Here is a 25,626-nt window from a genome sequence, read left to right as displayed (position 1 = left end):
TCCTCGCAGTCTTGAGTGGTATTGCTGGATCTTGAGGTAGGTTGACTCCCAATTTCCTGAGAAACTGCCACACTGATTTCCAAAGTGGTTGCACGAGTTTGCATTCCCACCAGCAATGGATGAGTGTTCCCCTTACTCCATATCCTCTCCAGCATAGGTTATCATTGATGTTTTTGATTTTAGCCATTCTGACAGATGTTTTGATTTGAATTTCCCTGGTCGCTAAGGAGGTTGAGCATGACCTTAAGTGTCTTTTGGCCATTTGAACTTCTTCTGTTGAGAATTCTCTGTTCAGTTCAGTACCCCATTTTTTAATTAGGTTATTTAGAATTTTAATGTCTAGTTTCTTGAGTTCTCTATATATTTTGAAGATCAGACCTTTGTTTGATGTGGAGTTGATGAAGCTCTTCTCCCATTCCGTAGGTTGCCTTTTGTCTTAATGACAGTGTCCTTTGCTTTACAGAAGCTTCTCAGTTTTGGGAGGTCCCATTTTCATTGTTGCTCTATTGTCTGTGCTACTGGGGTTCTCCTGTGCCCCTGTGTTGCAGTCTACTTCCCATTTTCTCTTCTATCAGGTTCAGTGTTAGATATATATTAAGGTCTTTAATCCATTTGGACTTGAGTTTTGTGCATGGTGATAGATATGGATCTATTTTCATTCTTCTACAGGTTAACATCCAGTTATGCCAGCACCATTTGTTGAAGATTCTTTCTTTCTTCCATTGTATACTTTTAGCTCCTTTGTCAAAAATCAGGTGTTCATAGATTTATGGGTTAATATCTGGGTCTTCAATTCGATTCCATTGGTCAACATCTCTGTTTTTGTACCAATATCAAGCTGTTTTCATTACTGTAGCTCTATAATAGAGTTTGAAGTCAGGGATGGTAGTGCCTCCAGAAGTACCTTTATTCTATAGGATTGTTTTGGCTATCCTGGGTATTTAGTTTTTCCATATAAAGTTGATTATTGTTCTCTCAAGGTCTATGAAGAATTTTGTTGGGATTTTGATGGGGATGGCATTGAATTTATAGATTGCCTTTGGTAGAATTGCCATTTTTACTATGTTGATCCTACCAATCCAAGAGCATAAGAGATCCTTCCATTTTCTGGTGTCCTCTTCAATTTCTTTCTTCAAAGTCTTAAAGTTCTTGTCAAATAGATCTTTCACTTCTGTGGTTAGTGTTACCCCAAGATACTTTATGCTATTTGTGGCTATCCTAAAAGGTGATGTTTCTCTGATTTCCCTCTCTGCTTCTTTATTCTTTGTGTATAGGACAGTGACTGATTTTCTTTGGAGTTGATCTTGTATCCTGCCACATCACTGAAAGTATTTATCAGCTGTAGGAGTTCTTTGGTAGAGTTTTGGGGGGTGATTTATGTACACTATCATATCATCTGTAAATATCGAGTCTGACTTCTTCCTTTCCAATTCAAATCCCCTTGATTATCTTATTTGTCTTATTGCTATTGCTAGAACTTCAAGCACTATGTTGAAGAGATATGGAGTGGACAGCCTTGTCTTCTTCCTGATTTTAGTGGAATGTCTTTGAGTTTCTTCCCATTTAATTTGATGTTAGCTATTGACTTGCTGTATATTGCTTTTCTTATATTTAGGTATGAACCTTGTATCCCTAATCTCTTCAAGACCTTTATCATAAAGAGGTGTTGAATTTTGTCAAATGCCTTTTCAGCATCTAATGAAATGATCATATGGCTTTCTTCTTTCAGTTTACTTATATGTTCGATTATATTGATAGATTTTCATATGTTGAACCAGCCCTACATCTCTGGGATGAAGCCTACTTGATCATAATGTATAATTTTTTTGATGGCCGGGCGGTGGTGGCGCACACCTTTAATCCCAGCACTCGGGAGGCAGAGGCCGGCGGATCTCTGCGAGTTCGAGGCCAGCCAGGTCTACAAAAGCTAGTTCCAGGACAGGAACCAAAAAAGCTATGGAGAAACCCTGTCTCAAAAATAAAAAAAATAAAAAAGTAAAAAACATTTTTTTGATGTGTTCTTAAATTCAATTTGCCAGTATTTTATTGAGAATTTTTGCATCGATGTTCATGAGCGAGATTGGTCTGTAATTCTCTTTCTCGGTTGAGTCTTTGTGCGGTTTTGGTATCAGGGTAACTGTAGCTTCATAAAAAGAGTTTGGTAATGACTCTTCTGTTTCTATTATGTGAAACACATTAAGGAGTATAGGTATCAGCTCTTCTTGGAAGTTCTGGTAGAATTCTGCATTAAAACCATCTGGTCCTGGGCTTTTTGTTTAGGAGGCTTTTAATGACAGCTTCTATTTCCTCACGACTTATAGGTCTATTTAAATTGTTCACCTGGTCTTGATTTAATTTTGGTATATGGTACTTATCTAAAAAAATGTCCATTTCTCTTACATTTTCCAACTTTGTGGCATACAAGCTTTTTTTAATTAATTTATTTGTTTCTTTATTAAAGATTTCTGCCTCCTCCCTGCCACCGCCTCCCATTTCCCTCCCCCTCCTCCATCCAAGTCCCCCTCCCTCGTCAGCCCTAAGAGCAATCAGGATTCCCTGCCCTGTGGGAAGTCCAAGGACCACCCACCTCAATCCAGGTCTAGTAAGGTGAGCATCCAAACTACCTAGGCTCCCACAAAGCCAGTACGTGCAGTAGGATCAAAACCCAGTGCCATTGTTCTTGTAGTAAGACCTAATGATTCTCTGAATTTCCTCAGTGTTTGTTGTTATGTCCCCCTTTTCATTTCTGATCTTGTTGGGTGTTCTCTCTCTGCCTTTTGATTAGTTTGAATAGGAGTTTGTCAATCTTGTTGATTTTCTCAAAGAACCAGCTTTTTATTTCATTGACTCTTTGGATTGTTTTCTGTGTTTCTATTTTGTTGATTTCAGCCCTTAGTTAGATTATTTCCAGTCTTCTACTCCTGGGTGAGTCTGTTTCTTGCTTTTCTAGAGCTTTCAGCTGTGCTGTTAAGTCTCTAATGTGAGCTTTCTCTGTTTTTTGTTGTTGTTGTTGTTTTGTTTTGCTTTTTAATGTGGGCACTTAGTGCTATGAACTTTCCTCTTAGCACTGCTTTCATACTGTCCCATAGGTTTGGGTATGTTGTGTCTTTATTTTTGTTGAATTCAAGGAAGACTTTAATTTCTTTCTTTATTTCTTCCTTGACCCAGGGGTGGTTCAGTAGTTGACTGTTCAGTTTCTATGAGTTCGTAGGCTTTCTGGGGGTAGCATTGTTGTTAAATTCTAACTTTATTCCATGGTGATCCGATAAGACACAGGTGGTTACTAAATTTTTTTTTTTTTTGTATTTGTGGATGTTTGTTTTGTTACCGAGTATGTGATCAATTTTTGAGAAGGTTCCATGAGATGCTGAGAAGAAGGTATATTCTTTCCTATTTGGGTGGAATGTTTTATATATGTCTGTTAAGTCCGTTTGATTCATTACCTCTGTTAGTTCTTTTATTTCTCGTTAGGTTTCTGTCTGGCGACCTGTCCATTGGTGAGAGAGGAGTTGAAATCTCCTACTATTAGTGTGTGGGATTTGATGTGTGCTTTGAGTTTTAGTAATGTTTCTTTTACATAAGTGGGTGCTTTTATATTAGGGACATAGATATTCAGGATTGAAACTTCATCCTGATAAATTGTTCCTGTTATGAGTATAAAGTGTCCTTCTCCATCTCTTCTGATTGACTTTAGTTTGAAGTCAATTTTATTAGATATTAGTATAGCCACACCTGCTTGTTTCTTAGGTCCATTTGATTGAAAAACCTTTTCCCAACCCTTTACTCTGAGGTAATGTCTGTCTTTGTGGTTGAGGTATGTTTCTTGTAAACAGCAGAATGTTGGCTTAACCTGTGCCTTTTTATAGGTGAATTGAGTCCATTGATATTAAGTGATATTAATGACCAGTGGTTGTTAACTCCAGTTTTGTTTTTGGGGTTTTGTTTGTTTTTTTGGTGTTTTGTTTTTTGGTGTTTGCTTGCGTGTTTCCCTTCTTTGAGTTGTGCTGGTGGAGGTTTGTTAGATGTCTGTGTTATTATGGGTGTTGTTGGCTTCCTTGGGTTGTGGTTTTCCTTCTAGTACTTTCTGTAAGGCTGGGTTTGTGGCTATGTATTTAAATTTGTTTTTGTCCTGGAATATCTTGTTTTTTCCATCAATGGTGAAAGAAAGCTTTGCTGGGTATCCATGGTCTCTTAGTGTCTGCAGCACATCTATCCAAGACCTTCTGGCTTTCTGGCTTTCACGGTTTCCATAGAGAAGTCAGGTGTAATTTTGATAGGTTTACCTTTATATGTTAGTTGACCTTTTTCCTTTACAGCTCTTAAAATTCTTTCCTTATTCTGTATGTTTTGTGTTTTGATTATTATATGGTGAAGAGATGTTTGTTTTTGTTTTGGGGGGTTTGTTTTGTTTTGGTTTTGATCCAGTCTATTTGGTGTTCTGTATGCTTCTTATACCTCCATAGGAATATCCTTCTTTAGGTTTGGAAAGTTTCTTGTATAATTTTTTTGAATATATTTTCTGGGCCATTGAGCTGTAATTCTTCTCCTTCTTCTACCCCTATTATTCTTAGGTTTGGTCTTTTCATGGTGTCCCAGATTTCCTGGATGTTTTGTGTTAAGAATTTGTTGGATTTGCTGTTTTCTTTGATCAATAAATTTATTTCCTCTATAGTATCTTCAGCGTCTGAGATTCTTCTATCTCTTGTATTCTGTTGGTTATATTTGTCTCTGTAGTTCCTGTTCATTTACCCAGATTTTCCATATTCAGCCATCCCTGTTTGTGTTTTCTTCATTGCCTCCATTTCAATTTTCAAGTCTTAAACTGTTTCCATTACCTGTTTGATTGCTTTTTCTTAGTTTTCTTGGGTTTCTTTGAGGGATTTATTCATTTCTTCTAACTTTTTGTTAGTTTTCTCATCCATTTAAGGGAGTTTTTCACACCCTGTTAAAGGGTCTCTATCACTTTCATAAAGTCAATTTCTTCTACCTACTTCTTCTGGATTAGGGTGTTCAAGTCTTCCTGTTGCATGTTCGTTGGATTCTGGTGTTATCATGTTGCTTTTCAGGTTGTTGGAGGAATTCTTGCATTGGTGCCTGCCCATCTCTTCCTTCAAATGTGGTCAGGAGAGTCTTGGCGTCTTGGTCCAATCTTTGCTGTGGCTAACTGTACTTGGGGTTTTTTCTTGGTCTGCCCTCTCTTAGGTCCTCTCAGCACTGGAGTTGGCTGTCAGATCCCCTCCACCCTGAAGTGGGCTGTGGTGGTGGATCTAAGGACCCCACAGATGAACAGAAGTGCTTGGTGGCAAGATGGAAAAGGGTAAACAGAGAAAGCCAGTAGCCAGAGAGACGCCCTGCTGAATGGCCAGGAATGTTTAGAGAATAGGAGGGGGCCTGTACTCCGTTTCTGGGGCATCCGGCCAGCCAGGCATGCACACTTACTCCTCCGGATGGATCTCCTGGTACAGGAGCAGGGCCTCTTGCTGGCCAAGGACCTTGCAGAGAAAAGGGCGGGCTTGGTAGGTGCAGGGTCCTGTGGAACAAAGAAACCCCTGCAGCAGTAGCACTCACCACTGTGTCCCCAGACCCTCATCCCCAAAGCAGGCTGAGTTGAGGAATCCTAGGACCCCGCAGATGGAAAGGGGTGCTTGGGGGCAAGCTGGGATGGGATAAATAAAGCCAGTAGCCGGGGAGAAGCCCCACCGAATGGCCAGAAAGTTTAGGGAATTGGAGGGTGCCTGTACTCCGTTCCTAGGGCCTGCTTACATATTCTTGAGCATCATTCTGGCCTTTGTTCTCTTTTAAGTTAACTTGAATTTCATTGAGCTTTTTCATTGTCTTCTTTAAACTCTTTGAATTCGTTGACAGATTTATGATTTTTCTTTTAAATCTGTGTCTTGGGGTTCATCTAAATAATTCTTGGCAAACATTTCTACTGGTAGATCTTGGAGAGAAGTTACTGACTTGACCTTTCATGTTGTTATTTTTGGGATGAGATTCGGGCATGCCAACTTCACTTCTAAGTCTGATGTGGACACAGCAGGTTAGGGCTAAAGAGAGGATGTATGGGTAGGGCCTAGAGGGTGGAATAAAGGTAGATAATGGAGACTGAGCTGGCATATAGCATGTGCCTCCTGGTCTGAGCTTGGGTTTTGGGGTGTATTACACTGGCTAAAAAGGCTAGATGTGGCTTGGGAGTGTAGTCTGTGGCTGGGTCACGACAGAAGCTGAGACTGGTTGCAGCACAGGTAGGAGAGACCAGAGAAAGCTGAGTAGGTGATGTTGGACCCTGGCTAGCTCAGGCAGGTTGTGGAAGAGGCATGGATGGGAGGGTGAGGGAGACTCACTGGGCTAGAGTCTGGATGAGCATGTGGTAGATTGCCTGAATGGACAGCTTGACTGCAATGTACAATGGATCTGTGGTTTACTGAAAAACATGATCAACACATACTGAATAATAGGTTTTTAAAATCAAAAACCTATTGACTGACATAAAGGAGAACAAAAATAATTTTACCTCATCACTGAAGGAAAAAGGTTCACACACACATGCATACACTTGTATATATAAATACATATATGCATTTGAAAGGGAGGTATTAATAAGTATCCTTCTCTTTACTGACTAGGAATACAACTTGAAATTGCATTTGAAATATATGACTTATTTTGTAAAGCAAATATGAATGAACACTACATACCAAAAGAATTCTAAAATAGGTTAATTTTAAAAGCACAGAAATGTTGTCTTGAAACATCTAATCTCAGTGTAGTTATCACTGCTGAGCTAAAGTCTCACTCAGACTCACAGAAGAAAAACCATTAATATGGCTTCTGTTTAAATGAAGTCATACTTACACAGCAATTCTACCAGAGGTAGAGGAAGATGGAAATGAAGGTTTGATGGAGTCCCCAGAGAACAGAGGCAGAATGAAAAGACAAATCCTTGCCAGCAGTCTGCTACAGAGGTGGGGATGACTTGAAAAAAGCATTATTTAAGTCCAAGGGAATAACACAAGTTGTCCCCTGGAATGTCACTTATCTGAGCATATGGTTGGGTGGGATGTGTGAATGGAAATTTCCAGAAAGCAGCTGTATTTGCAAAAGATGATGCTTTAGGTAGTGATGTGGGATTCCCCTCTGTATGCTGTGAATACCATGGTTAATAAAGAAGCTGCTTTAGGCCTACTGCAGTGCAGAATAGGGCAAGGCGGGGATTCAAAGCAGATAGAGGAAGAGAGAGTAGGCGAGTCAGGGGGATGTCATGTAGCCGCTGCAGGAGACAGCACCACCAAACTAAACCTCACAGTAAACCATGAGCCTCGTGGTGAAATATAAAATAAAAAATGGGTTAAGATGTAAGAGCTAGCTAGGAATACGCTAGAGTAATTGGCCAAGCAGTGTTGCAATTAATATATAGTTTGTGTGATTATTTCAGGTCTGTGCAGCCAGGAAACGTATGAGCAGCCTTTGATTACAAATTAGAGCACATATCTTTTTTTCTAGTTTCCTTTTTTATTACTTTATAAATAATACCAATCAAAATTTCCACTTCCTCCCCTCCTCCCACTTCCCCTCACACCCCTCCCCCCTCCAGTCCTGAGAGAGGGCAGGGTACCCTGCCCTGTGGGTAGTCCAAGGCCCTCCCCTCTCCATCCAGGCTTAGGAAGGTGTGCATCTAAATAGAATAGGGTCCCAAAAAGCCAGGACATGCAGTAGAGACAAATTCCAGTGCCATTATCATTGGCTTCTCAGTCTGCTCCAATTGTCAGCCACATTCAGGGGGTCCAGTTTGATCCCATTAGAGCACATATCTCTAAACATAAGGTTGAAACAAGGTTTCCTTTCTGTATTTACCCACCTTATTTCCTTCACTTGGAGGTGGGATGGGGCTGGTGAGTTCATGATGGTCATGCATGTGTGTGCACATACGTGGAGACCCAAGATAGAATCCAGGTTTTTTCCTCAATTGCTCCCCATTTTATTTTCTGTGGTGGTGTGTTCACACCCATGAGCATGCATTTCTACACATGTGCAGAGAGGGCAAAGGAAAACACCGAGAGTTCGGCTCTATCACTTAATGCTCATCCCTTTGAGACAGGTCTCTCACTTAACCTGGAACTCATCAATTGGGTAATCCATCTAGCCAATGAGCCCGGGGACTCACCTGTCCACCATACTGGTGTTACAGGTATGTGCCACCACAACAGTTTTCTATGGGTGCTAGGATTCAACCTTAGCTCCTCATGTTTTCATGGCAGGCAACTCTTCTGCCTGAGCCATCTTTCCAACCCCCTCTTCTCCTCTTATCTTAGCTGCATCTTTTATCTAGAAAGTAAATTCTAAAACAAGTTTCTGAATATGTTGCTCACTGCCAGAAAAGTCATTTAGGGAAATGCTTGGAAGTGCTGTGGCTGCTATTCCAGACTATGTCAAACAGAGAATGCCCTCAACTTTCTGCTGTTGAAAGGAAGTCAGAAGCAATGCTAAGTAGATGCCAGGTCAGGCATAAAACCAAGGCTCCTCCAAGGTACCATCAAATCTGTTGAGGATCTCTCACCAGGTTCCAGGCTTGAAGAATGTCATATTTCACAAACCAATCAAGAGCACCAGTACTCCAAAGGAGCAAATACCATTTACAAACTAGAGATATAAACATTTATTTCATAACTTTGCCATAATTTGCTAATGAGACATGTACTGAGAACATTTAAAACACCGGGGTGGCAGGATGCTGAGTCTTCCAGGCAGCAAGGAGCAGATGTACCATACTGGCCAGTTTTGCATCACTTAGAGCCACCTCCTTTTTTGGGGCCATTAGTCCTTATTTCATGCCAGATTTTCACTAGAGGCTCCCTGTTCTTCCAAATGAGTTCATGACCATAAGTGATATACCATCTGGAGAAAGACAAATAGTCCAATGTTCAAACTATGTGACATGCAAATCTAAATAAACATCATTGCAGCACCGAAGGACACCAGTTTTTTGTTTTGTTTTTTTGTTATTGCTTTGCTTTTTGTTTTTGTTTTCATTAAAAAGAGTATTTGTTTTCTGTGAGTGGGTACTTTGCCTGCATGTATGTCTGTGCACCACGTGTATGCAGTGATACTAGAGGCCAGAAGACAGCACTTCATGCCCAGAAACTGGAGTTACAAACAGTTGTGAGCTGCCATGTGGGTTCTGGGAACTCAGGTCCTCTGCTCTGAACTGCTGAGCCGTCTGTGCAGCCCCAAGTTGTCACAGTCACTACACAAAACAGAATACAATAGGTAATTTGATGTAAAGCTTTGATATTTATGACATATAATAGATAAAAGCAGGATGGGGCCTGAGTGGCTGCTTGGAAATATGTCACAGCTTTACACAGTTATTAAAGATTGTTCTTGACATTCTGTATCTTGGGGGAGGAGGGACAGATACCATGGTCTGCGTGTAAAGGTCTTAGAACATCATGTATGTCCCAACAATGGAACTAAGTCTGTGAGGCTTTGTGCAAAATGCCTTTAGCCAAAGAGCCATCTCAAAGGCCCTAAATTATAACTTTTTTATTCACTTCAAGTTAACCATCATGATTCCTTGTTTATTTTTGAGACAAGTGCTCACAATGTAGCCCAAGTTGATTGGATATTCATGACAATTCTGCCTCCCAAAAGCTGGGAAGAGAAGCATAAACAACCATATCTATCTTTGTTTTTCTCTTTACAGACTAGAGGAAAAGAAGTATATAAGAAAATAATTTGCTTAACATGCTAATAGCTTTGTGTGTCACCCAAGGTCTGACCAAAGATACACTGACTCTTTGTTTTACAATGATTAAAAAGAAATGTCAGGTAAGGGACTTACTAATGAGGACTACAATGGTATATGTCCTCCTGCCATTCCCACCTGCCTACACACAGAAGGAGGCCTGCCCACCCAAAACCTGACTACAGGCAATGAGCAGTGAAGGTGAAAGGTGTAATTCCTTAATCTGCTCAGCCCTCTGACTAGGAATCAGCAAAGTAAGAGCGAGCAAGACCCACACCTGAGATCCTGTGCTCTAGCTACTGCTCACAAAGCAGCATGGAGATCATCTCACAGGCAATGGGTGACACTGCTAACCACATGGGCATGCTGTACCACATCAAACACAGGCTGTGGGGTTCATTTAGGGCATCTTCAGACTCCCATGGAAAAGGCACTGGCTCCTGAAGATGTGAGCTGACAGAGAAAGGCAGCCTAGGAAAGCACCTACTCTTGAAACCTTGACTCGTGTACTCATTTCTCCAAACAGACTTCATGTTCTCAGAGGCAGATAGCAGACTTGATTGACCTCATCCTTTCCCAGACACCTGGTTTTAATTTTTAAGGGAATGGGCATGATGGCCATGCTCTTAATCCTGGGCAGAGACGCAGAGGCAAGCGGTAGAGGTAGAGGGATCTCTTTGAGTGTGTGGCTAGCCTTGTCTACATACAGAGATCCAGGCCAGAAAGGCTTACATAGTGAGAGCCTGTTTCAAAAAGAAAAAAAAAGGTATAAAAGACTGAAGGGGTGGAGAGATGGTTCAGAGGTTAAGAGCACTTGGAGCTCTTTAAGTCCCGGGTCCAACTCCCAGCATCAACATGGTGGCTCACAACTGCCTGAAACTTCAGTTTCAGGGGATCTGCTGCCCTCCTGTGGCCTCTGTGGGCAACAGTCATGAATGTGGAAAACAGACATATATGTAGGTAAGATACTGATACACATAAGAATAAATATACTTTGAACAGTGCTCTATCTGATTTACATAGCACCAAAACAGCAACGTAACGTTTTAACATGTCAAAAATATCTGAATATTCATTTTTTATTGTAAAGGTTTTGCCTTATACCAGGATTTTAATTCCTGCTTATAAAAACTGGACACAATAACACACATCTGTAATCCTAGCACTCGGGAAACTGAGGCATGAGAATTGTCACAAGTTCAAGGACAGCCTGGGATGTATATTTAATAAGAGGTCAGACAGGAGCTACATAGAAAGACCTTCTTAAATACAAACAAACAAAACACACCAATTAATTGGAGCTAAAGTAAGATTCTCTCATGCATGTAGAAGAGAAAAAGGACTGTCCCAAGAACAAATGTAAAACCCTTAGAAGTGAGTCACTTGTCAAGAACTCACCATGAACATGATCTTTCCAAATCTTTTGAGCCTACTAACTGCAAGCAGAAGCAAACACTTCAGTCTGGCAAGCAACTACTCGATTTTACTCATGAATATAGATTAACCGGTGACAGGGCTAAGGCCAAGTAGGAAGACACAGTTTTGCTTCAGGGTATGAACCGAGGACCCCACACGTTAGGCTGTGCATCACCACCAAGCTACACCAGTGTTGAAGAAACTTTCCAGATGCAGCAGTGTAACAAGCTAGTATTCTGCAATCACTGGCTGTGTGACTGTAGACAAATTATCCATTCCTCCTTTTGGGGGGCATGTAATTCCACAGTACAGTGTGGGGATATACATGCATGTGGGTGTACACATGTATGGGTATGTATATGCGTATATGTGGGGAATGTACAAGTGGGGAGCGTGCATGTGTGTATGCACCTGTGAGGATACATGTATACATGTGTGGGTGCATGGACACGTGTGTAAGTGCGTGTCAATCAAAGGATAACTTGCAGGAGCCAGTTCTCACCTTCCACCATGTGTATCCTGGGGATTGCACTTGGGATTAAGCTGGACAGCAAGCACCCTTACTCACTGAGCCCTCTCAACAGCCCAAGCTTCTGATTCCTTTCTAAACACAAAAAAGATGAGTCTGGGACATGACTGAGATCCACTACACGAAAAGGGTTGAAATTAGAAGAGCCAAGAGAAAGGATTCCTCTGCTTTTCAGATCCTGGACTTTAAAGTGTATTTGATACAATTAACTTCAGAATAAAAGAAAAGGTAGAACAATGAAAACCCACCAGGGGAAAAGATGCTATGAAAATACATGTAAAGTACAGCTAAACTTAGACTTCACAATGCATAGCTCCTTCTCAAAGTCTCTGTCTCGGACTGTTTATAATGTGCCGCTCTAAGAGCTAGAACACGCATGTGCCGTTCTTTAGTCACCATGGAAATTACACACAGAACGGCAGCACTCGGCTCCACCACCTTAGGCAGCACTGCTTCACTTAGGAAGACCTGTTCTGTTTAAATTCAGGCAAAAACAAATTTCCTCAAGTGCAACTGTGTGTGTGACCATACACCCAGTGTGCTCGGTCTGGTGTGTTGCAAAACAAAACCGTGGATTTCTATTTAATTTTCTAGTCTCTACTTCAACACCTGCCATTCCTGTGACTCAGTTTCTACCATTAAACAGGAACCTAAGGTAACTAGCTTGGTGCTGGCATGTAGCAGACGTCAGGTACCATCTGCACTGGCACACGGTCCACACCAGCCTCTTCCTAGACACAGCACATTCTCCCACACACACAATGCAGGGAGAAAAATGGCTGCACCAGCTCTGTACACCAGTAAGATGGGACCAGCAAGGGGTGGGGAAAGCAACAGCTCAGCACTTGGTTCTGCTCAAACTTACATTCCAAAGAGAGCTCCCCCAAGATGTGCTGCATGATCAAAGAACTTCCATCCCAGGATCATCCCAGCTGTATCCATGGCAATGATGGCTTTTAAGGCCTGGAAGCCAGGGAGAGAAAAGAGAAATGGTACAATTTTGCTCCTCCACTTTCAATTTAAGGGCGAGATGTCAGACGCTGTCTGACAAGGCTACGACCAGAACTCCACCGGTACTCACATTGCCTGCTGTGAAGGTGAACACCGGGAGAAAGATGATGGCGAGCCTCCCTTCTGGGATCTTGGTGCAGACTGCTGCAAGCACAGTCATGATTGCTCCTGACTGCAAGGTAATGAACACGGTGGTGAGGACAGCAGATACCATGTGACCATGGGATGCCTAGGCTCTGAGCAGGCCAATGTACTCCACATCCAGAGGGGAACACAAATCTTAAAAACTTTTCACTGTGAATGTGAACAGTATCAGGGAAAGGGATCCAAGTTGTCACACAATGCTGCAAATAATCCCTAGAAACAGACTATACTTTCACTATAGAGAACTTAAATATATCATAATGACCATAGGAATCCGTAATGAGCACCAAGGATAGCATTAAACATGCCACACACTTAAGAAAGAATGTCTAACAGCTCTCTAACTGGTTAGAGTGAGCTATGGACTGGACAGCTTTTTCTTACAATTTAAATTTAATAATGGCTTTGAGATATTTTTCTGCAATACAGAAATTTAACAAACCTCTATTAATGATAATCATAATCCTAATATTCTGAATGGTAGACTATCTCAAAAACTCGATCATAATTCCTTGTTTAAGTTAGCTCTCATGATACACATTCATTCAGCTATTTAAATCCTAACACAGTAGGCATGATATTATACACTAGAGACACAGAGGTGAAAAAACATTTCCAACTTTGTGGACCTTACAGCACAGCAGGAAAGACATTGAAGAAAAATAAGCAATTCTGAGATCAGAAGGAGAGGTGCTGTGTGCCAAGGCAGCACATGGAAACCCAGGCCCAGGGCCATCAGCTGCATGGAGCTTAGGGGAAGAGACAGGAAGCGCATGCTGAAGAGCGACGCAGCAGAACCACGTGAGCTGCGCAGTCCGGCAGAGGACTTCCAAGATCCGAGTGCGAAGTGCAGACAACAGGGTAAGAGGACTTCAAAGATCCGAGCGCGAAGTGCAGACAACAGGGTAAAACACAGCCTGGCAGGCACTCAGGTAGTTTTTTTTCTAACACAGGTCACAGCAGATACAAAGATGTCTATTAAAGGAACAATGTATTAAGTACAAATCTACTTATCAAAAATAATCAATCTCCATAGACACTCTACAAAGGGCTTCGCTATCTGAAAGGCCAACTGTGACAGACTGAAGGAGTCTGGGCGTAACATCCCAGCACACAAAAAGCACAGCATGGAAGACATCAACTATGCCCAGAGCCAAAGGGGCTATGCCAGTGCTGACTCTAGCTAAGAGGATACACGTGTCACCTCTGCAAAAAGAACCACAGTGAAAACAGACTCGAACTAAAATAATCAACAGATACTATTATCAGTAGAGTGTGTCACAGGGAGCTAAAAACGTCTCCTCACATATATTAATTTTAAAAGAAAAATGTAGTATAGAGGATGGACAACATCTGAGACATTTACCACAAAAAGAGACGACACCATGTGCCTGGTCCTAGCAGAAACGGTCCTGAGGATACCATTTATCTAATATTCCCACACAAGACAGACAAGCTGATTGAGTCTTGAGGAAGAAGAAAATCCATAATAGCCTCCCTGTTTGTTCTAAACCACTAGGAGCATGAAAAACAAGGACAACCTGCAGAAATGTGACAGCTCTGAGAAGCCCCCCCAAAATAACAACTAAATGTGTACATGAGCTTACGGGGAACAGTACTAGAGCAACTTCGTAAGTGGTATATAGATTATAAAGTTTATCTCTTTAATAATGGTGCTGTGGACTATGAAAAAATATTTGTGTTTCTAGGAAGCATATGCTGAAGTATACAGAAACAAAGAGACACAATATAAGAAAGCTTTTCTTAAGGACAGTAGCTCAACACACAGAAAGCACTGGATACTAAAGCCTGATGACCTGAATCCAGCACCCAGAACCAAATGCAAAAAAAGAGCCAACTCCAAAAGCTGTCCTCTGACCTTCATCTGTACACCACAGCATATGCGTGCCCAAGGACACTGTGTCTGTCTCTGTCTTACACAGAGAGAGAGAGAGAGAGAGAGAGAGAGAGAGAGAGAGAGAGAGAGAGAGAGAGAGAAAAACTGCTCAAATGGTTCTGAAAAGAGTAAGTATGGTTAGAGAGGAAATGATGCATGGCAAAGTGTTAAAAGCTAGTGGATCTGTGCTAAGACTTCAGATTTGATTTAAAATGAAACTTAGAATTAAATAAATAAAACAACATTGGAGTAAAATCTTTGTGATTGGGTCAGGGAAAACTTTCCTCATTGCACACCAAAAGTGACTTCTAATAAGTAAATTAAGCTTCATGCAAATTAACAGCATACTCTTTGAAAGAAATTGTTCCAAGACAAGACAAGGTAGGCTAAAAAAAAAGTTTGCTGGTTAAAATTCTGATAAAAGCCAGGAAGGTAGAGGGAACAGGATGTACATAAGTGCATCTCAAACAACGGCCTAACAAAGCACTTGTTCCCAGAACATATTGTGAATATTTAGGAAGCTCAATTAAAAATATTAATGAGCAAAAGATAATTCAAAGATGATGCTTGAAGAACAAACACAAAATCATCAACATCATTAGCTTTTATTGGGGAAAATAGCCACCAGGCCACACTGTGAGTGGGTGAAGCCATGGAGCCCGGGACTCTCACACTCTGCTGGCAGGAAAGGACAGAACACAGTGGTCCATGTGCTACCAGTCTGTAGGTTCTTAAACATTAACATCGGCACCCTATGATCTGGTCACTTGACTCTAAGAAATGAAAGCACTGTCCACACAGGGGCTATACACAAAATATCCATAGCACTTGTTAGTTTGTTTCATTGCTTGAGACAAGCATAGGCCTTGCTGACCTGGTACCCTCTATGTAGACCAGGTTAGCCAAGTGCTGGTATTAAAGGCATGTGCCACCATGAATGGTCCAGTAACTGAATCTAGGTAGTGTTCAGAGCACAATAGCAGATTTAAGTATGTAATGACAGTTATCTAATGTTAGAGTGGGCTCTTGTTATTCTGACATACTTTTTCCAAAACGTACTATATTCCAGTACATACATACAAACAAACAATAGTTAAAAGCTATGGTCAGGTATGGTGGCGCACACCTTTAATCCCAGCACTCAGCTAAGAAGACCAAGGCAAGTGGATCTCTGTGAATTCCAGGCCAGCCAGAAATATACAGTCAGACCCTGTCTCAAAAACACAAACAATAAAACAAAATTTAAAAAAAAAAGAGGAAAGAACTAGTTCCACAAGTTATGTTCTGTCCCCCAACACAAGTCCCAGAGCAACCACATATGGCACACAACCAACAAAGGTGAAGTAAAAAAGCTGCAGTCTCAACACTTCAGTTGTACAAATGTACAAACTCCAAGTTTGACAAAAATGTGTCAAACAAATCGTTTCCATGTTAATTTACTCATTATTTACTGTTAGACGGATTCTGTAAGACATAAGGGAACAGCAGGATGAGAGTATATGGAAGCTGTACTCGTTTGCAACTTTCTTATAAACAATCATTTCTCAATGAAATTTAAAATTAGATCAGAAAATATTTAATTAGATATACAAGAGAAAGAGAGGGAGGGAGGGAGAGAGGGAGGGAGGGAGGGAGGGAGGGAGGGAGGGAAGGAGGGAGGGAGGGAGGGAGGGAGGGAGGGAAAATGAAGACTACTTACTGCACCCAGTGAAGGTCCATATCTCCCCGTGGCAACTTTACACACATAACTGACAAAATTGGAAATGACACCTATGAAATAAGCCACATTTCAATAAGTCACTATAAAAAGTACTACTGTATTTTTTTTTTTAGACATACTGCTAATTGAGCCCAGGGCCTTAAGCACACCAGACTAGCACTACCACTGAACTCCGCCCCAGGCCTTAGCATCTGTATTTTAGTCCCCACTCCAGTTGTAGTACTGGTTTGCTTTTCTTCTTTAGTGGCATATTTTGCTTTGTAGCCCAGACTGACCTCAAACCCGCTATCCTCTGCCACAGCCTCCTGAGTACTGGGCTTACAGCAATGGTGTAAGGTTTCTATTCATATCAATCTAAGGGTGCCAGGAAGAAGCCCATTCTACTATCATTTCAGCTAATTTATAGGGCAATGTCCTGAATGGTGTGTCCTTTCCTAGACCCCACACACGACTCACCGAGTGACACAGGGTATCCACTTACCCCTCAGGTATAATTTTCCTAATCTACAACATGAAAAAAGGCCAGTACTCAAACTTACCAGCTATCTCAGACCCCTGGGCTCGCCTCCAGAGACCAGGGGTCTATTAGGTCCTGCTGGCTCTAGTGCCATAGAACTCGACATCATTTTTCTTTTCTTTGGAGACAGGCCTGGAACTCACTATAAAGATCACACTCGCCTCAAACTCATACAGCGAACGCCTGCCTCTGTCTCCTGAATGCTGAGATTAAAGGCATGTACCACCACACCTGACTCTCAGTGTCTTTTTTTGGTGGGGAGGGGATTCAAGACAGAGTTTCTCTGTGTACCCTGGCTGTCCTAGACCTCACTCTGTGGACCTGTGGACCAGGCTGGCTTGAAGTTAGAGATTCGCCTGCTTCTGCCTCCCCCATGCTGGGATAAAAGTGTGCCTCTCCAAGTCATTTTTAAAAACAACTCCAGGGGCTGGAGACATGGCCCAATGGTTAGGGTTAAGGACTGCTCTTCCAGAGGACCCCAGCTCAATTTCCTGCACATGATGACTCACAACCATGTAACTCCAGTCTTAGGAAATCCACCCTCTTCTGGACTCAGCAAGTCCTGCATGCGCTATATAAATACACATATAGGCAAAATTGCTAGGGAATATTATGTTAAGGTATGTTACTTTTGTTTATGTTGCATTTGTTTAACTCTCTGAAGATGCAATACTTTGCTGTCTGGAACTCCTGATGGTCTAATAAAGATCTGAACGGCCAATAGCGAGGCAGGAGAAAGGACAGGCGGGGCTGGCAGGCAGAGAGAATAGAAGTAGAAATCTAGGAGGGGGAGAAGTAGCCAGAGGAGGAGGACACCAGGGCCAGCCATCCAGCTACACAGCAATCCACAGAGTAAGAGTAAGATTTACAGAAGTAAGAGAATGGGAAAAGTCTAGAGGCAAAAGGCAAAGGGATAATATAAATTAAGAAAGTTGATAAGAAACAAGCCAAGCTAAGGCCAAGCATTTATAACTAAGAATAAGTCTCTGTATGATTTATTTGGGAGCCGGGTGGCGGGCCCCACAAAGAGCAAAAAGAGTAAAAAAAACATACTACCACTGCTACTACTACTATTACACAAAACACCCATATACATGAAACAAAAGTAAAAGTAAAATTTGATCAACTGTTCATTCTGCAGTAGTGGCAACCTGGAATCCTATGCTACAATTCCCGTTGAGATGTGGAGAAGAGGCCATCCAGGACAGCCGACATGCCATTCTACAGAGAGAATGGAGCACACTCACTACTGTTTTGTTTAGAGACAGGCTGTCACTCTGAAGCCCAGGCTGGCCTCAAGCTCTCAGGAAACCCTGTACCTCAGTCTCCCAAATGCTGGTCTGTAGCATAAGCCACCCCACTCCCAGGGACACTCACTAATTTTTTGGTGCTAAGGATCCAAACCTAAATCATGTGCATACTAGGTAAAGGCTTCACACCACTGAGTTATGTCTTCAGCCCAACACAAATTACTCTGATGGCTAATCTAAAGATTTCTAACAACTGAACACACTGGGGGAAATAAACCACATGGTGAAGATAGCTGGAAAGTCTGGAAACCATCTATTTATAAGATGGCTGATCTGAATTCAAAACCAATGTCCAGGGAGATAAAAATGTTATGTTTAGATAGCACTCTATTCCTGAATCTCGGCTTGATTCACTGAAAACCAAGCATACATGGGGATCTATCAGAACAGAAGCAGGGAAGGAACAATTCTGTTTGTCTGTGATGCCCTTCTATACACGCGTTTGATAAATAAATCCATCCCAAGCATTTGCTGTGTACAGAATATCACTGTACCCATTCCTCTGTCCCTTCTGTAGGGAAGTGAGTCTTACAGTTCCAACGTTCTCAGAGTAAAGCTATTACCTGCAGACAGGTACACTGCCACAAACTGCTCCTGACCCAGAATGTTCACGATGCTAGATGAGAAACTCCATAAAACATACATATTTGCTGCCATGTGGAACAAGGAGAAATGACTGAACGTTGACAGCAACATTGGAGAACAAAGAACCTCTACGAGAGAAGAAAGAATGTGGTAAACATGCAATACTAGGCCATAAGTTTTGCTTATTTTAAGCTTGTCTCATTGTTATTAAATCAAGCATAAGAATCCAAAACAGTCAGTTAAAACTTTAAATGAGATGGTTTAACAGAGCATTTCCTAAGATGTCTCTACTTAAGCATCCAGTGAACATTCTGAAGTTCAAAAACTTGTCCTTATCACTATAGCATGAGGAAATTACTTCAATTACAGACACAAAATTACATATAACATTGTCCTCAAAAAATAAACCTGTAATGATTATAAATCTTAACTTCAAAATCTTTATTTTAATTTCTTTTCATTTAAGTGCTTGTCTGTTTGTATGTCCGTGTGTCCCTGGTGCTCAACAAGGTCATAAGAGGGCAATGGATATCCTAGAACTGAGGTTACAGGCAGTTAGGAGTCACCATGTGGGTGACTGAAATAAACCCTGGGTCCCCTGGAAAAGCAGTCAGTGTTCTTCACTGCTAACCCATCTCTCCAGCCACATATCTAATTTTTGGGGGGGCTTTACCTCTGTACTTTGTGCCTCACTACTGACAAATAACTCATTCCTGTAACATTCTGATTAAAACAAACCATATTTTCTTCTTTTTTTAAAAAAAAATATTTATTTATTATGTATACAATATTCTGTCTGTGTGTATGTCTGCAGGCCAGAAGAGGGCACCAGATCTCATTACAGATGGTTGTGAGCCACCATGTGGTTGCTGGGAATTGAACTCAGGACCTTTGGAAGAGCAGGCAATGCTCTTAACCTCTGAGCCATCTCTCCAGCCCCCCAAACCATATTTTCCACATTATTTCTACCTCAAAATAAATTCACACAAGATAAACTTACTTGACGCTGGGTTGGATGTAAAATATCTGATCATGGTTCGATGCAGAGATGGGACCCTCCATAGGCAAAATACTAGAGCATTTGCAGCTATGATACCTACAAAATAGAATTGAACAACATTAAATAAAAGCCAAGAAAGTCTGATCCAGTCCACCTGGCATTTCCCTGCCACAATTACATGAGTGCACTGTGTATTTGCTAAGGGGGAGTGTGCTTAGAAGCACAAACCATGTCAATGCCTTTAAAGTGTCAAAACCATCACATGGTTGTAAATCAGGGCTTTTCTGGAAAGCTGCAAATGCTCTAAGAACTGGCTTTTATTTTGACAAAGTTATTTATTTATGGCAGAACCACACATACAACTTTCAGAATCATTCTTGCCTTCCTTGCTGTTGCAGGATCTCTATCGCTAACTGGTATTGGGTTGTTACTCCAGGCTGGCCAGCCTATCAGCTTCAAGTATCTACCATGTCTCTATCCAGTTTTCTCAGGGTCTCTTAGAGATACCATCACCCCCAGACAATAGGAAATAGTCTAGAAAACAAGATGCCCACATTCCCAAGAGGTGGGATGGGTGGCTTTTGGTTGTTCAATGGAATATGGATGGTTATCATCGTTTAGGGGGTTGATTATAAGTTGTTGTTGGTCATGGTCAGGAAAAAAACCGAGCAAAGGAGATTAGATTCAGGGATCTCTTTCTGAAGGAAAAATAGGGGGATTTAGTATAAAAAGGATGGAATAAAAGGGTCAATTGTTGAGTCTACTTTTGAACTAAAAAACAACTACTAGTCTGAAATATTTTACATTGGTAAGGATTCTGTATATTGATACAAATTTAAGGGTTACTTTTGTTATACTTTATATATTTTTCTGTTCTTGTTTAAGGTGTTACACCTATGCAGCTCATTTTAAAATGTAAAGTTTTAGTTCTTGAAAGCTGTTTAGTATTATAAAGACACACAAGTCATCTATAACAATCAAACATGTAGTCATGTTAGGTACGTATTCCAGGTCAAACAGAGATAAATTTTAAATAGAAAGATGGTCTTCAAACGCATCATAAACCTACAGAATATGGCATTTAAAATGTTTTTAATAACATAAGACTTTTCATGACAGTGAAAGATGTCTGCTTCTGGCAGCACCAATTTACTTTTAAACAGAATGATGGGAATCAAAGAACTAACACAGTTTGCTTTTACTTGTGGCAAGGTTAGTCACTGGACAAGAAACTCTCCTTGCCTCGACTGCTGACAATATGCTGTCCAAATTGGACAAGGAAGACACAAAAGAAAGTGACTGCCAAACTTTGCCAAGACAAGGTAGGACACTCCTTCAAAATTCTTGCTTCACAGAAAAGTCTGTCAGATATTATTCTACAGAAGCCAAAGATGAATGCCCCAATGTTAATCCTTAGGTGACCATCCAGGAACCCAGCTGTCCCTGTAATTTTAGTTTTAAAAATTGTTTGCTCTGCACGTTCTGCTTACTCAGGTAATATTATATCCTTCTTGGGTCTCTGATGGGGATTGAAGACTAGATAGTTATATCCTTTTCTTTGTTACCAGTTTAAAAAAAAAACCTACAAAAGAGATATAAAGTTTATAAAGATTGAGAGATAAAAAAAATTAAACTGTTGATCTAAGAAGATGCTTTAAGGTCTAAAATGATATTTTTAGGATGGTTATGATAGAGTTATGATAGAAAGTGATTTAAGTTAAAACTTTGGACTCATTAAAATAGTATAAAAAATACAGTGCTTTCTCCGAATTGCTGTGGGACAATGGTTTTACCCTGTAAAGATTTGTTTCTTGTACTTGTTTAATAAAATGCTGAATGGCCAGTAGCCAGGCAGGAAGTATAGGTGGAACAATGACAACAGGAGAATTCTGGGAAGAGAAAAAGTCAGTCTGTAGTTGTCACCCAGACAGAGGAAGCCAGACACAGAACAAGTAAGACATGACTTCCTTGCCGAAAAAGGTACCAAGCCACGTGGCTAACACAGATAAGAATTATGGGCTAATATAAGTTATAAGAGTTAATAAGAAGCCTGAGATACTAGGCCAATCAGTTTATAATTAATGTAGACCTCTGAATGTTTCTTTGGAACTGAATGGCTGCAGGACCGGGCGGGACAGAAACCTCTGTCAACATTGAATTTGAAAATATACATGGCCTATACAGTGTGAACATAATTCTTATCTGATAATTGTCCTTATTGTATATAGTTTTACTATGTTAGCGTTAAAATCTTTCCCTTTTTATTTAGATCTGATAATTGTTCTTCTTATATATAGTTTTACAGTGTTAGAGTTAAACCCTTTCCTTTTATTTAGACAAAAGGGGGGAAATGCTACAGAATATTTGTGTATACTGTAAAGATGTGCTTCCACTTCAGTCGCCTTCTGATTGGTTTAAAAAGAGCTGAATGGTCAAGAGCTAGGCAGGAGAGAATAGGCAGGATTTCCAGGGAGAGGAAGAGGGACCTAGGCACACAGATATCGCCAGAGACTTTTAAATCAGACATATGGAACAAAAAAGAGATTACCAAGCCACATGGCAGAATGTAAATTAATAGAGACTTTTAGTTATAAGAGCTAGTTGGAAAAAGCCTAAGCTAAGGACAAGCTTTCATAATATTAAGTCTCCATGTCATTACTGGGGAGCTGACAGTTCCACAAAAGAAATTCTGACGATATTTTAAAAAGCTTGTTACAGGGTAGTTTAGGGAATCCCTCACTCCCACCCACCCAAAGTCAGGCTGAAAATCTAAGCAGAATGAGAAAGTAATCAAAATGGAAAAGCACCAGTGTCAAACCTAACTCTGAAGAAGGTTATTCAAACTTCTCCTTTACCTCACAGACACCAACAGAGTAAGTACATAGACTTCTTTCTGGGCTGAGGACTGGCTCGGTCAGTAAAGATGCTGTGCAAGCATGGGGAACTGAGTCAAATCCTTAATACCCATGTAAAAGTTTTAAAAATTTAAACAAAGATGAGTGCGCTCATGCACACCTTTAATCAATCCCACATGGATGGATGGAGACAGGAGGATCTTGGGGTTTGCTAGTCAACCAGTGAGCTCCAGTTGAGTGAAGACACTGTCCTAAGGTGGAGAACAACTGAGGAAGAGGCATGACCAACTTCTGGCCTCCACATATTTATTCATGGCTGTATACAAACACACACACGCACACCTCTACCTTTTTACCCTAATCAGCTTGGAGACTATGGAGGTATTTCTGATTAAGACCAAGAAAACTTCCAAAGCCAGATATGATATTCCACACCTATAATCCCAGCACTTGGGAGTCAGAGGCAGAGAACAGCTGCAAGCTCCAGGCAAGCCTGGGCTATACAGGAAGATGCTTTTTTGAAATAATAACAATAACATAACAATGATACATTCCAAAATAATAAAACTAAAAAGCAAATTGAAAGGAGCTTTCTACCCTACCACACAAGGACTCCAAAGCAATATCAGTGACGACTGGATGCTTAAAAGAATCCCACACTAGCTCAGAATTGAGAAATAGGTATTTATTTAGGGGTAAACTCACAAATCAGAATTCTCTGCTTGAACGGTGGACAGAGATCAAATCCAACAATCCACAATCTGAACAAGCAGCCAGGGCAAAGAAGAAGGGGCGGACACAGGCTCTGCATCCACATATATAGTATAAGAGGCCACGCCCCAGTAGGTGGGTAACCACAGGCTGCAAGCCTTCCTACAGCACCTCCCCCTTTTGTTTAAATAAGAGAGTTCTAAGCCTAATACAAAATTATATACAATGAGAACAAATATCCTATCCTAACTAGCTTAAATCTTATATAATAAATAACTTAGCCAAGTCAGAAGAGGAAAGTAACTACAATTATCTAGTCTTCAACCCATCAAAGATCCGAGAAGGGAAATAATATACAGCAATGAATATATATGTGGAGGCCAGAAGATTCTGGACCTTGCTGGCCAGTCAGTCTAGTAAATCATTGAGTTTCCAGTTCAGTGGAAGACCTTGTCTCAAAACTAGGTAGAAAGCGACCAAAGATGGCACTGCATAAGCCTCCAACTTCACCCACACACGCACACATTCACCCACACAAAATGAATGAAGTTAATAAAACATAAAAAGTAGAAGGATTCTAGGATAGAATTCTAATTTTTAATTAGCACTCAACTGACTTTAAGATATAGGGTTATAGGGGGCTGAAGAGATGGCTCAGCGGTCAAGAGCACTGACTGCTCTTCCTGAGGTCCTGAGTTCAATTCCCAGCAACCACATGGTGGCTCACAACCATTTATAATGAGATCTGGCGCCCTCTTCTGGCCTGCAGGCATACATGGAGGCTGAACACTGTGTACATAAATAAATAAATAAATCTTTAAAAAAAAAAAGATATAGGGTTATATTATGTAACTCAGGCTAAGCTAAAACTCAACACAATCCTTTAGCCTAACTCCCAGAGTATTGACTCGAATTCACCATGCATGTGTGCGCCCTCGCTCTCTCCCTCTCCCTCTCTCTCTCCCCCTCTCTCCTCCCCACTCCCCCCACCCCCGTGTGTGTGTGTGTGTGTGTGTGTGTGTGTGTGTGTGTGTGTGTGTGTAAAGTAGTTCAGGCTAGTCTTGCATCACTTGGTAGTCAATCATGACCTGATCCTCTGCCTCCACCTTTCGAGGGCTAGGCTTACAGGCAGACACTACCACTCATGAGTATTTGCAGTTTAAGAATTGGCCTCAGGGCTCTGTGAAAGCTAGGTGAGCATTCTACCAACTAACCTACATCTCCAGTGCCTGACATTTTTTAAAGATTTGCATTATCTTTAATTACATGTATGTGTGTGTCTGAATGTGGGTATGTTCACACACAGAGCAGCTGCAGCCCTGTGGAACTGGAATTACAGGTGGTTGTAAGCCACTAGATGTGGGTGTTGGAAAGCAAATTCATTTTATCTGAAGAGCAGTAAGTAATCTTAACTACTGAACCATCGCTCCAACTCTTCCTTTAATTAACTATTTATTGACATGGAAAAATTTTGAACAGACCAGGCTAGCTTGAATTCAGAGATCTTCCTGAAAAGGTGTGGACCACCACGCCCAGCTGAGAAACAGTTTTAAAGTTCGAGTCCAGGCCTTGTCATATATTAAATGGGAGAAAACCTACGGTCCTGGGACACACAACATAGCAAGCGACTTTGAAATGCAATAAAAATGCTGAAGAAGGGCTGAGATGGCTGTGCTGCCTGTTAAACCTGGGTCACACCAGTTTAACAACTCCTGATTGTCCTCTGACCTCAACATAGGCATTCTGTGTCATACACACACCTCACACATACACAGACAAATAAATAGATGTAATTTTGAAAAAAAAAATTGCTACCCTAAGGAAATGCTGTTAATTTTGGTTATTTTTTGAAAACAGGCAAACAAAACATATTAATCTCAGTGGAAACAGATATGCTTCTCTACAGAGCTACCTCTGAAGTGATTGTATTTATTAAGACCACAGTGCCTAATAAGTTTTACAACCTTGACTATGGCAACTTGGAAAGCCTTACTCGGCTGATTCAAGGTCTGCCGCCACTATGTATGCAGTATAGGCTAATCTCACTGTTATCCTCAAGATGCTGACATTTAGCTTCAAGGTAGCTGCTGTCATTTACGAAAAAAAAAAGCAATGAATTCAAAAAAACAAAAATGCTTTCTAAAGAAAGCATATCAATCACATCACTTCAGGTTCCAATAAAGTGA

General features: G+C 41.0%; 1 protein-coding gene across 3 annotated transcripts in view; it reads right to left on the bottom strand.

Moving 5' to 3' along the window:
• Positions 1-7,675: 7,675 nt before the first annotated feature.
• Positions 7,676-25,626, bottom strand: part of Parl (presenilin associated rhomboid like) — a 30,462-nt gene continuing 12,511 nt past the window's right edge. For 2 of the 3 annotated variants that reach the window (XM_057765411.1, XM_057765410.1), the window contains exons 2-7: positions 19,875-19,970; positions 18,853-19,002; positions 16,442-16,512; positions 12,772-12,873; positions 12,556-12,653; positions 7,676-8,895 (exon numbers count right to left, since the gene is read on the bottom strand). In XM_057765411.1, coding sequence (XP_057621394.1) covers positions 8,784-8,895; positions 12,556-12,653; positions 12,772-12,873; positions 16,442-16,512; positions 18,853-19,002; positions 19,875-19,908 — 567 coding nt within the window. In that variant the 5' untranslated portion in view covers positions 19,909-19,970 and the 3' untranslated portion in view covers positions 7,676-8,783. The remainder of the gene's footprint in view (positions 8,896-12,555; positions 12,654-12,771; positions 12,874-16,441; positions 16,513-18,852; positions 19,003-19,874; positions 19,971-25,626) is intronic. The other variant, XM_057765409.1, reaches the window with a different exon arrangement.

The sequence above is a fragment of the Chionomys nivalis genome, chromosome 3 (genome assembly GCF_950005125.1).
Source record: "Chionomys nivalis chromosome 3, mChiNiv1.1, whole genome shotgun sequence".
NCBI lineage: Eukaryota > Metazoa > Chordata > Mammalia > Rodentia > Cricetidae > Chionomys > Chionomys nivalis.
This window is presented reverse-complemented; position numbering and strand designations above follow the sequence as displayed.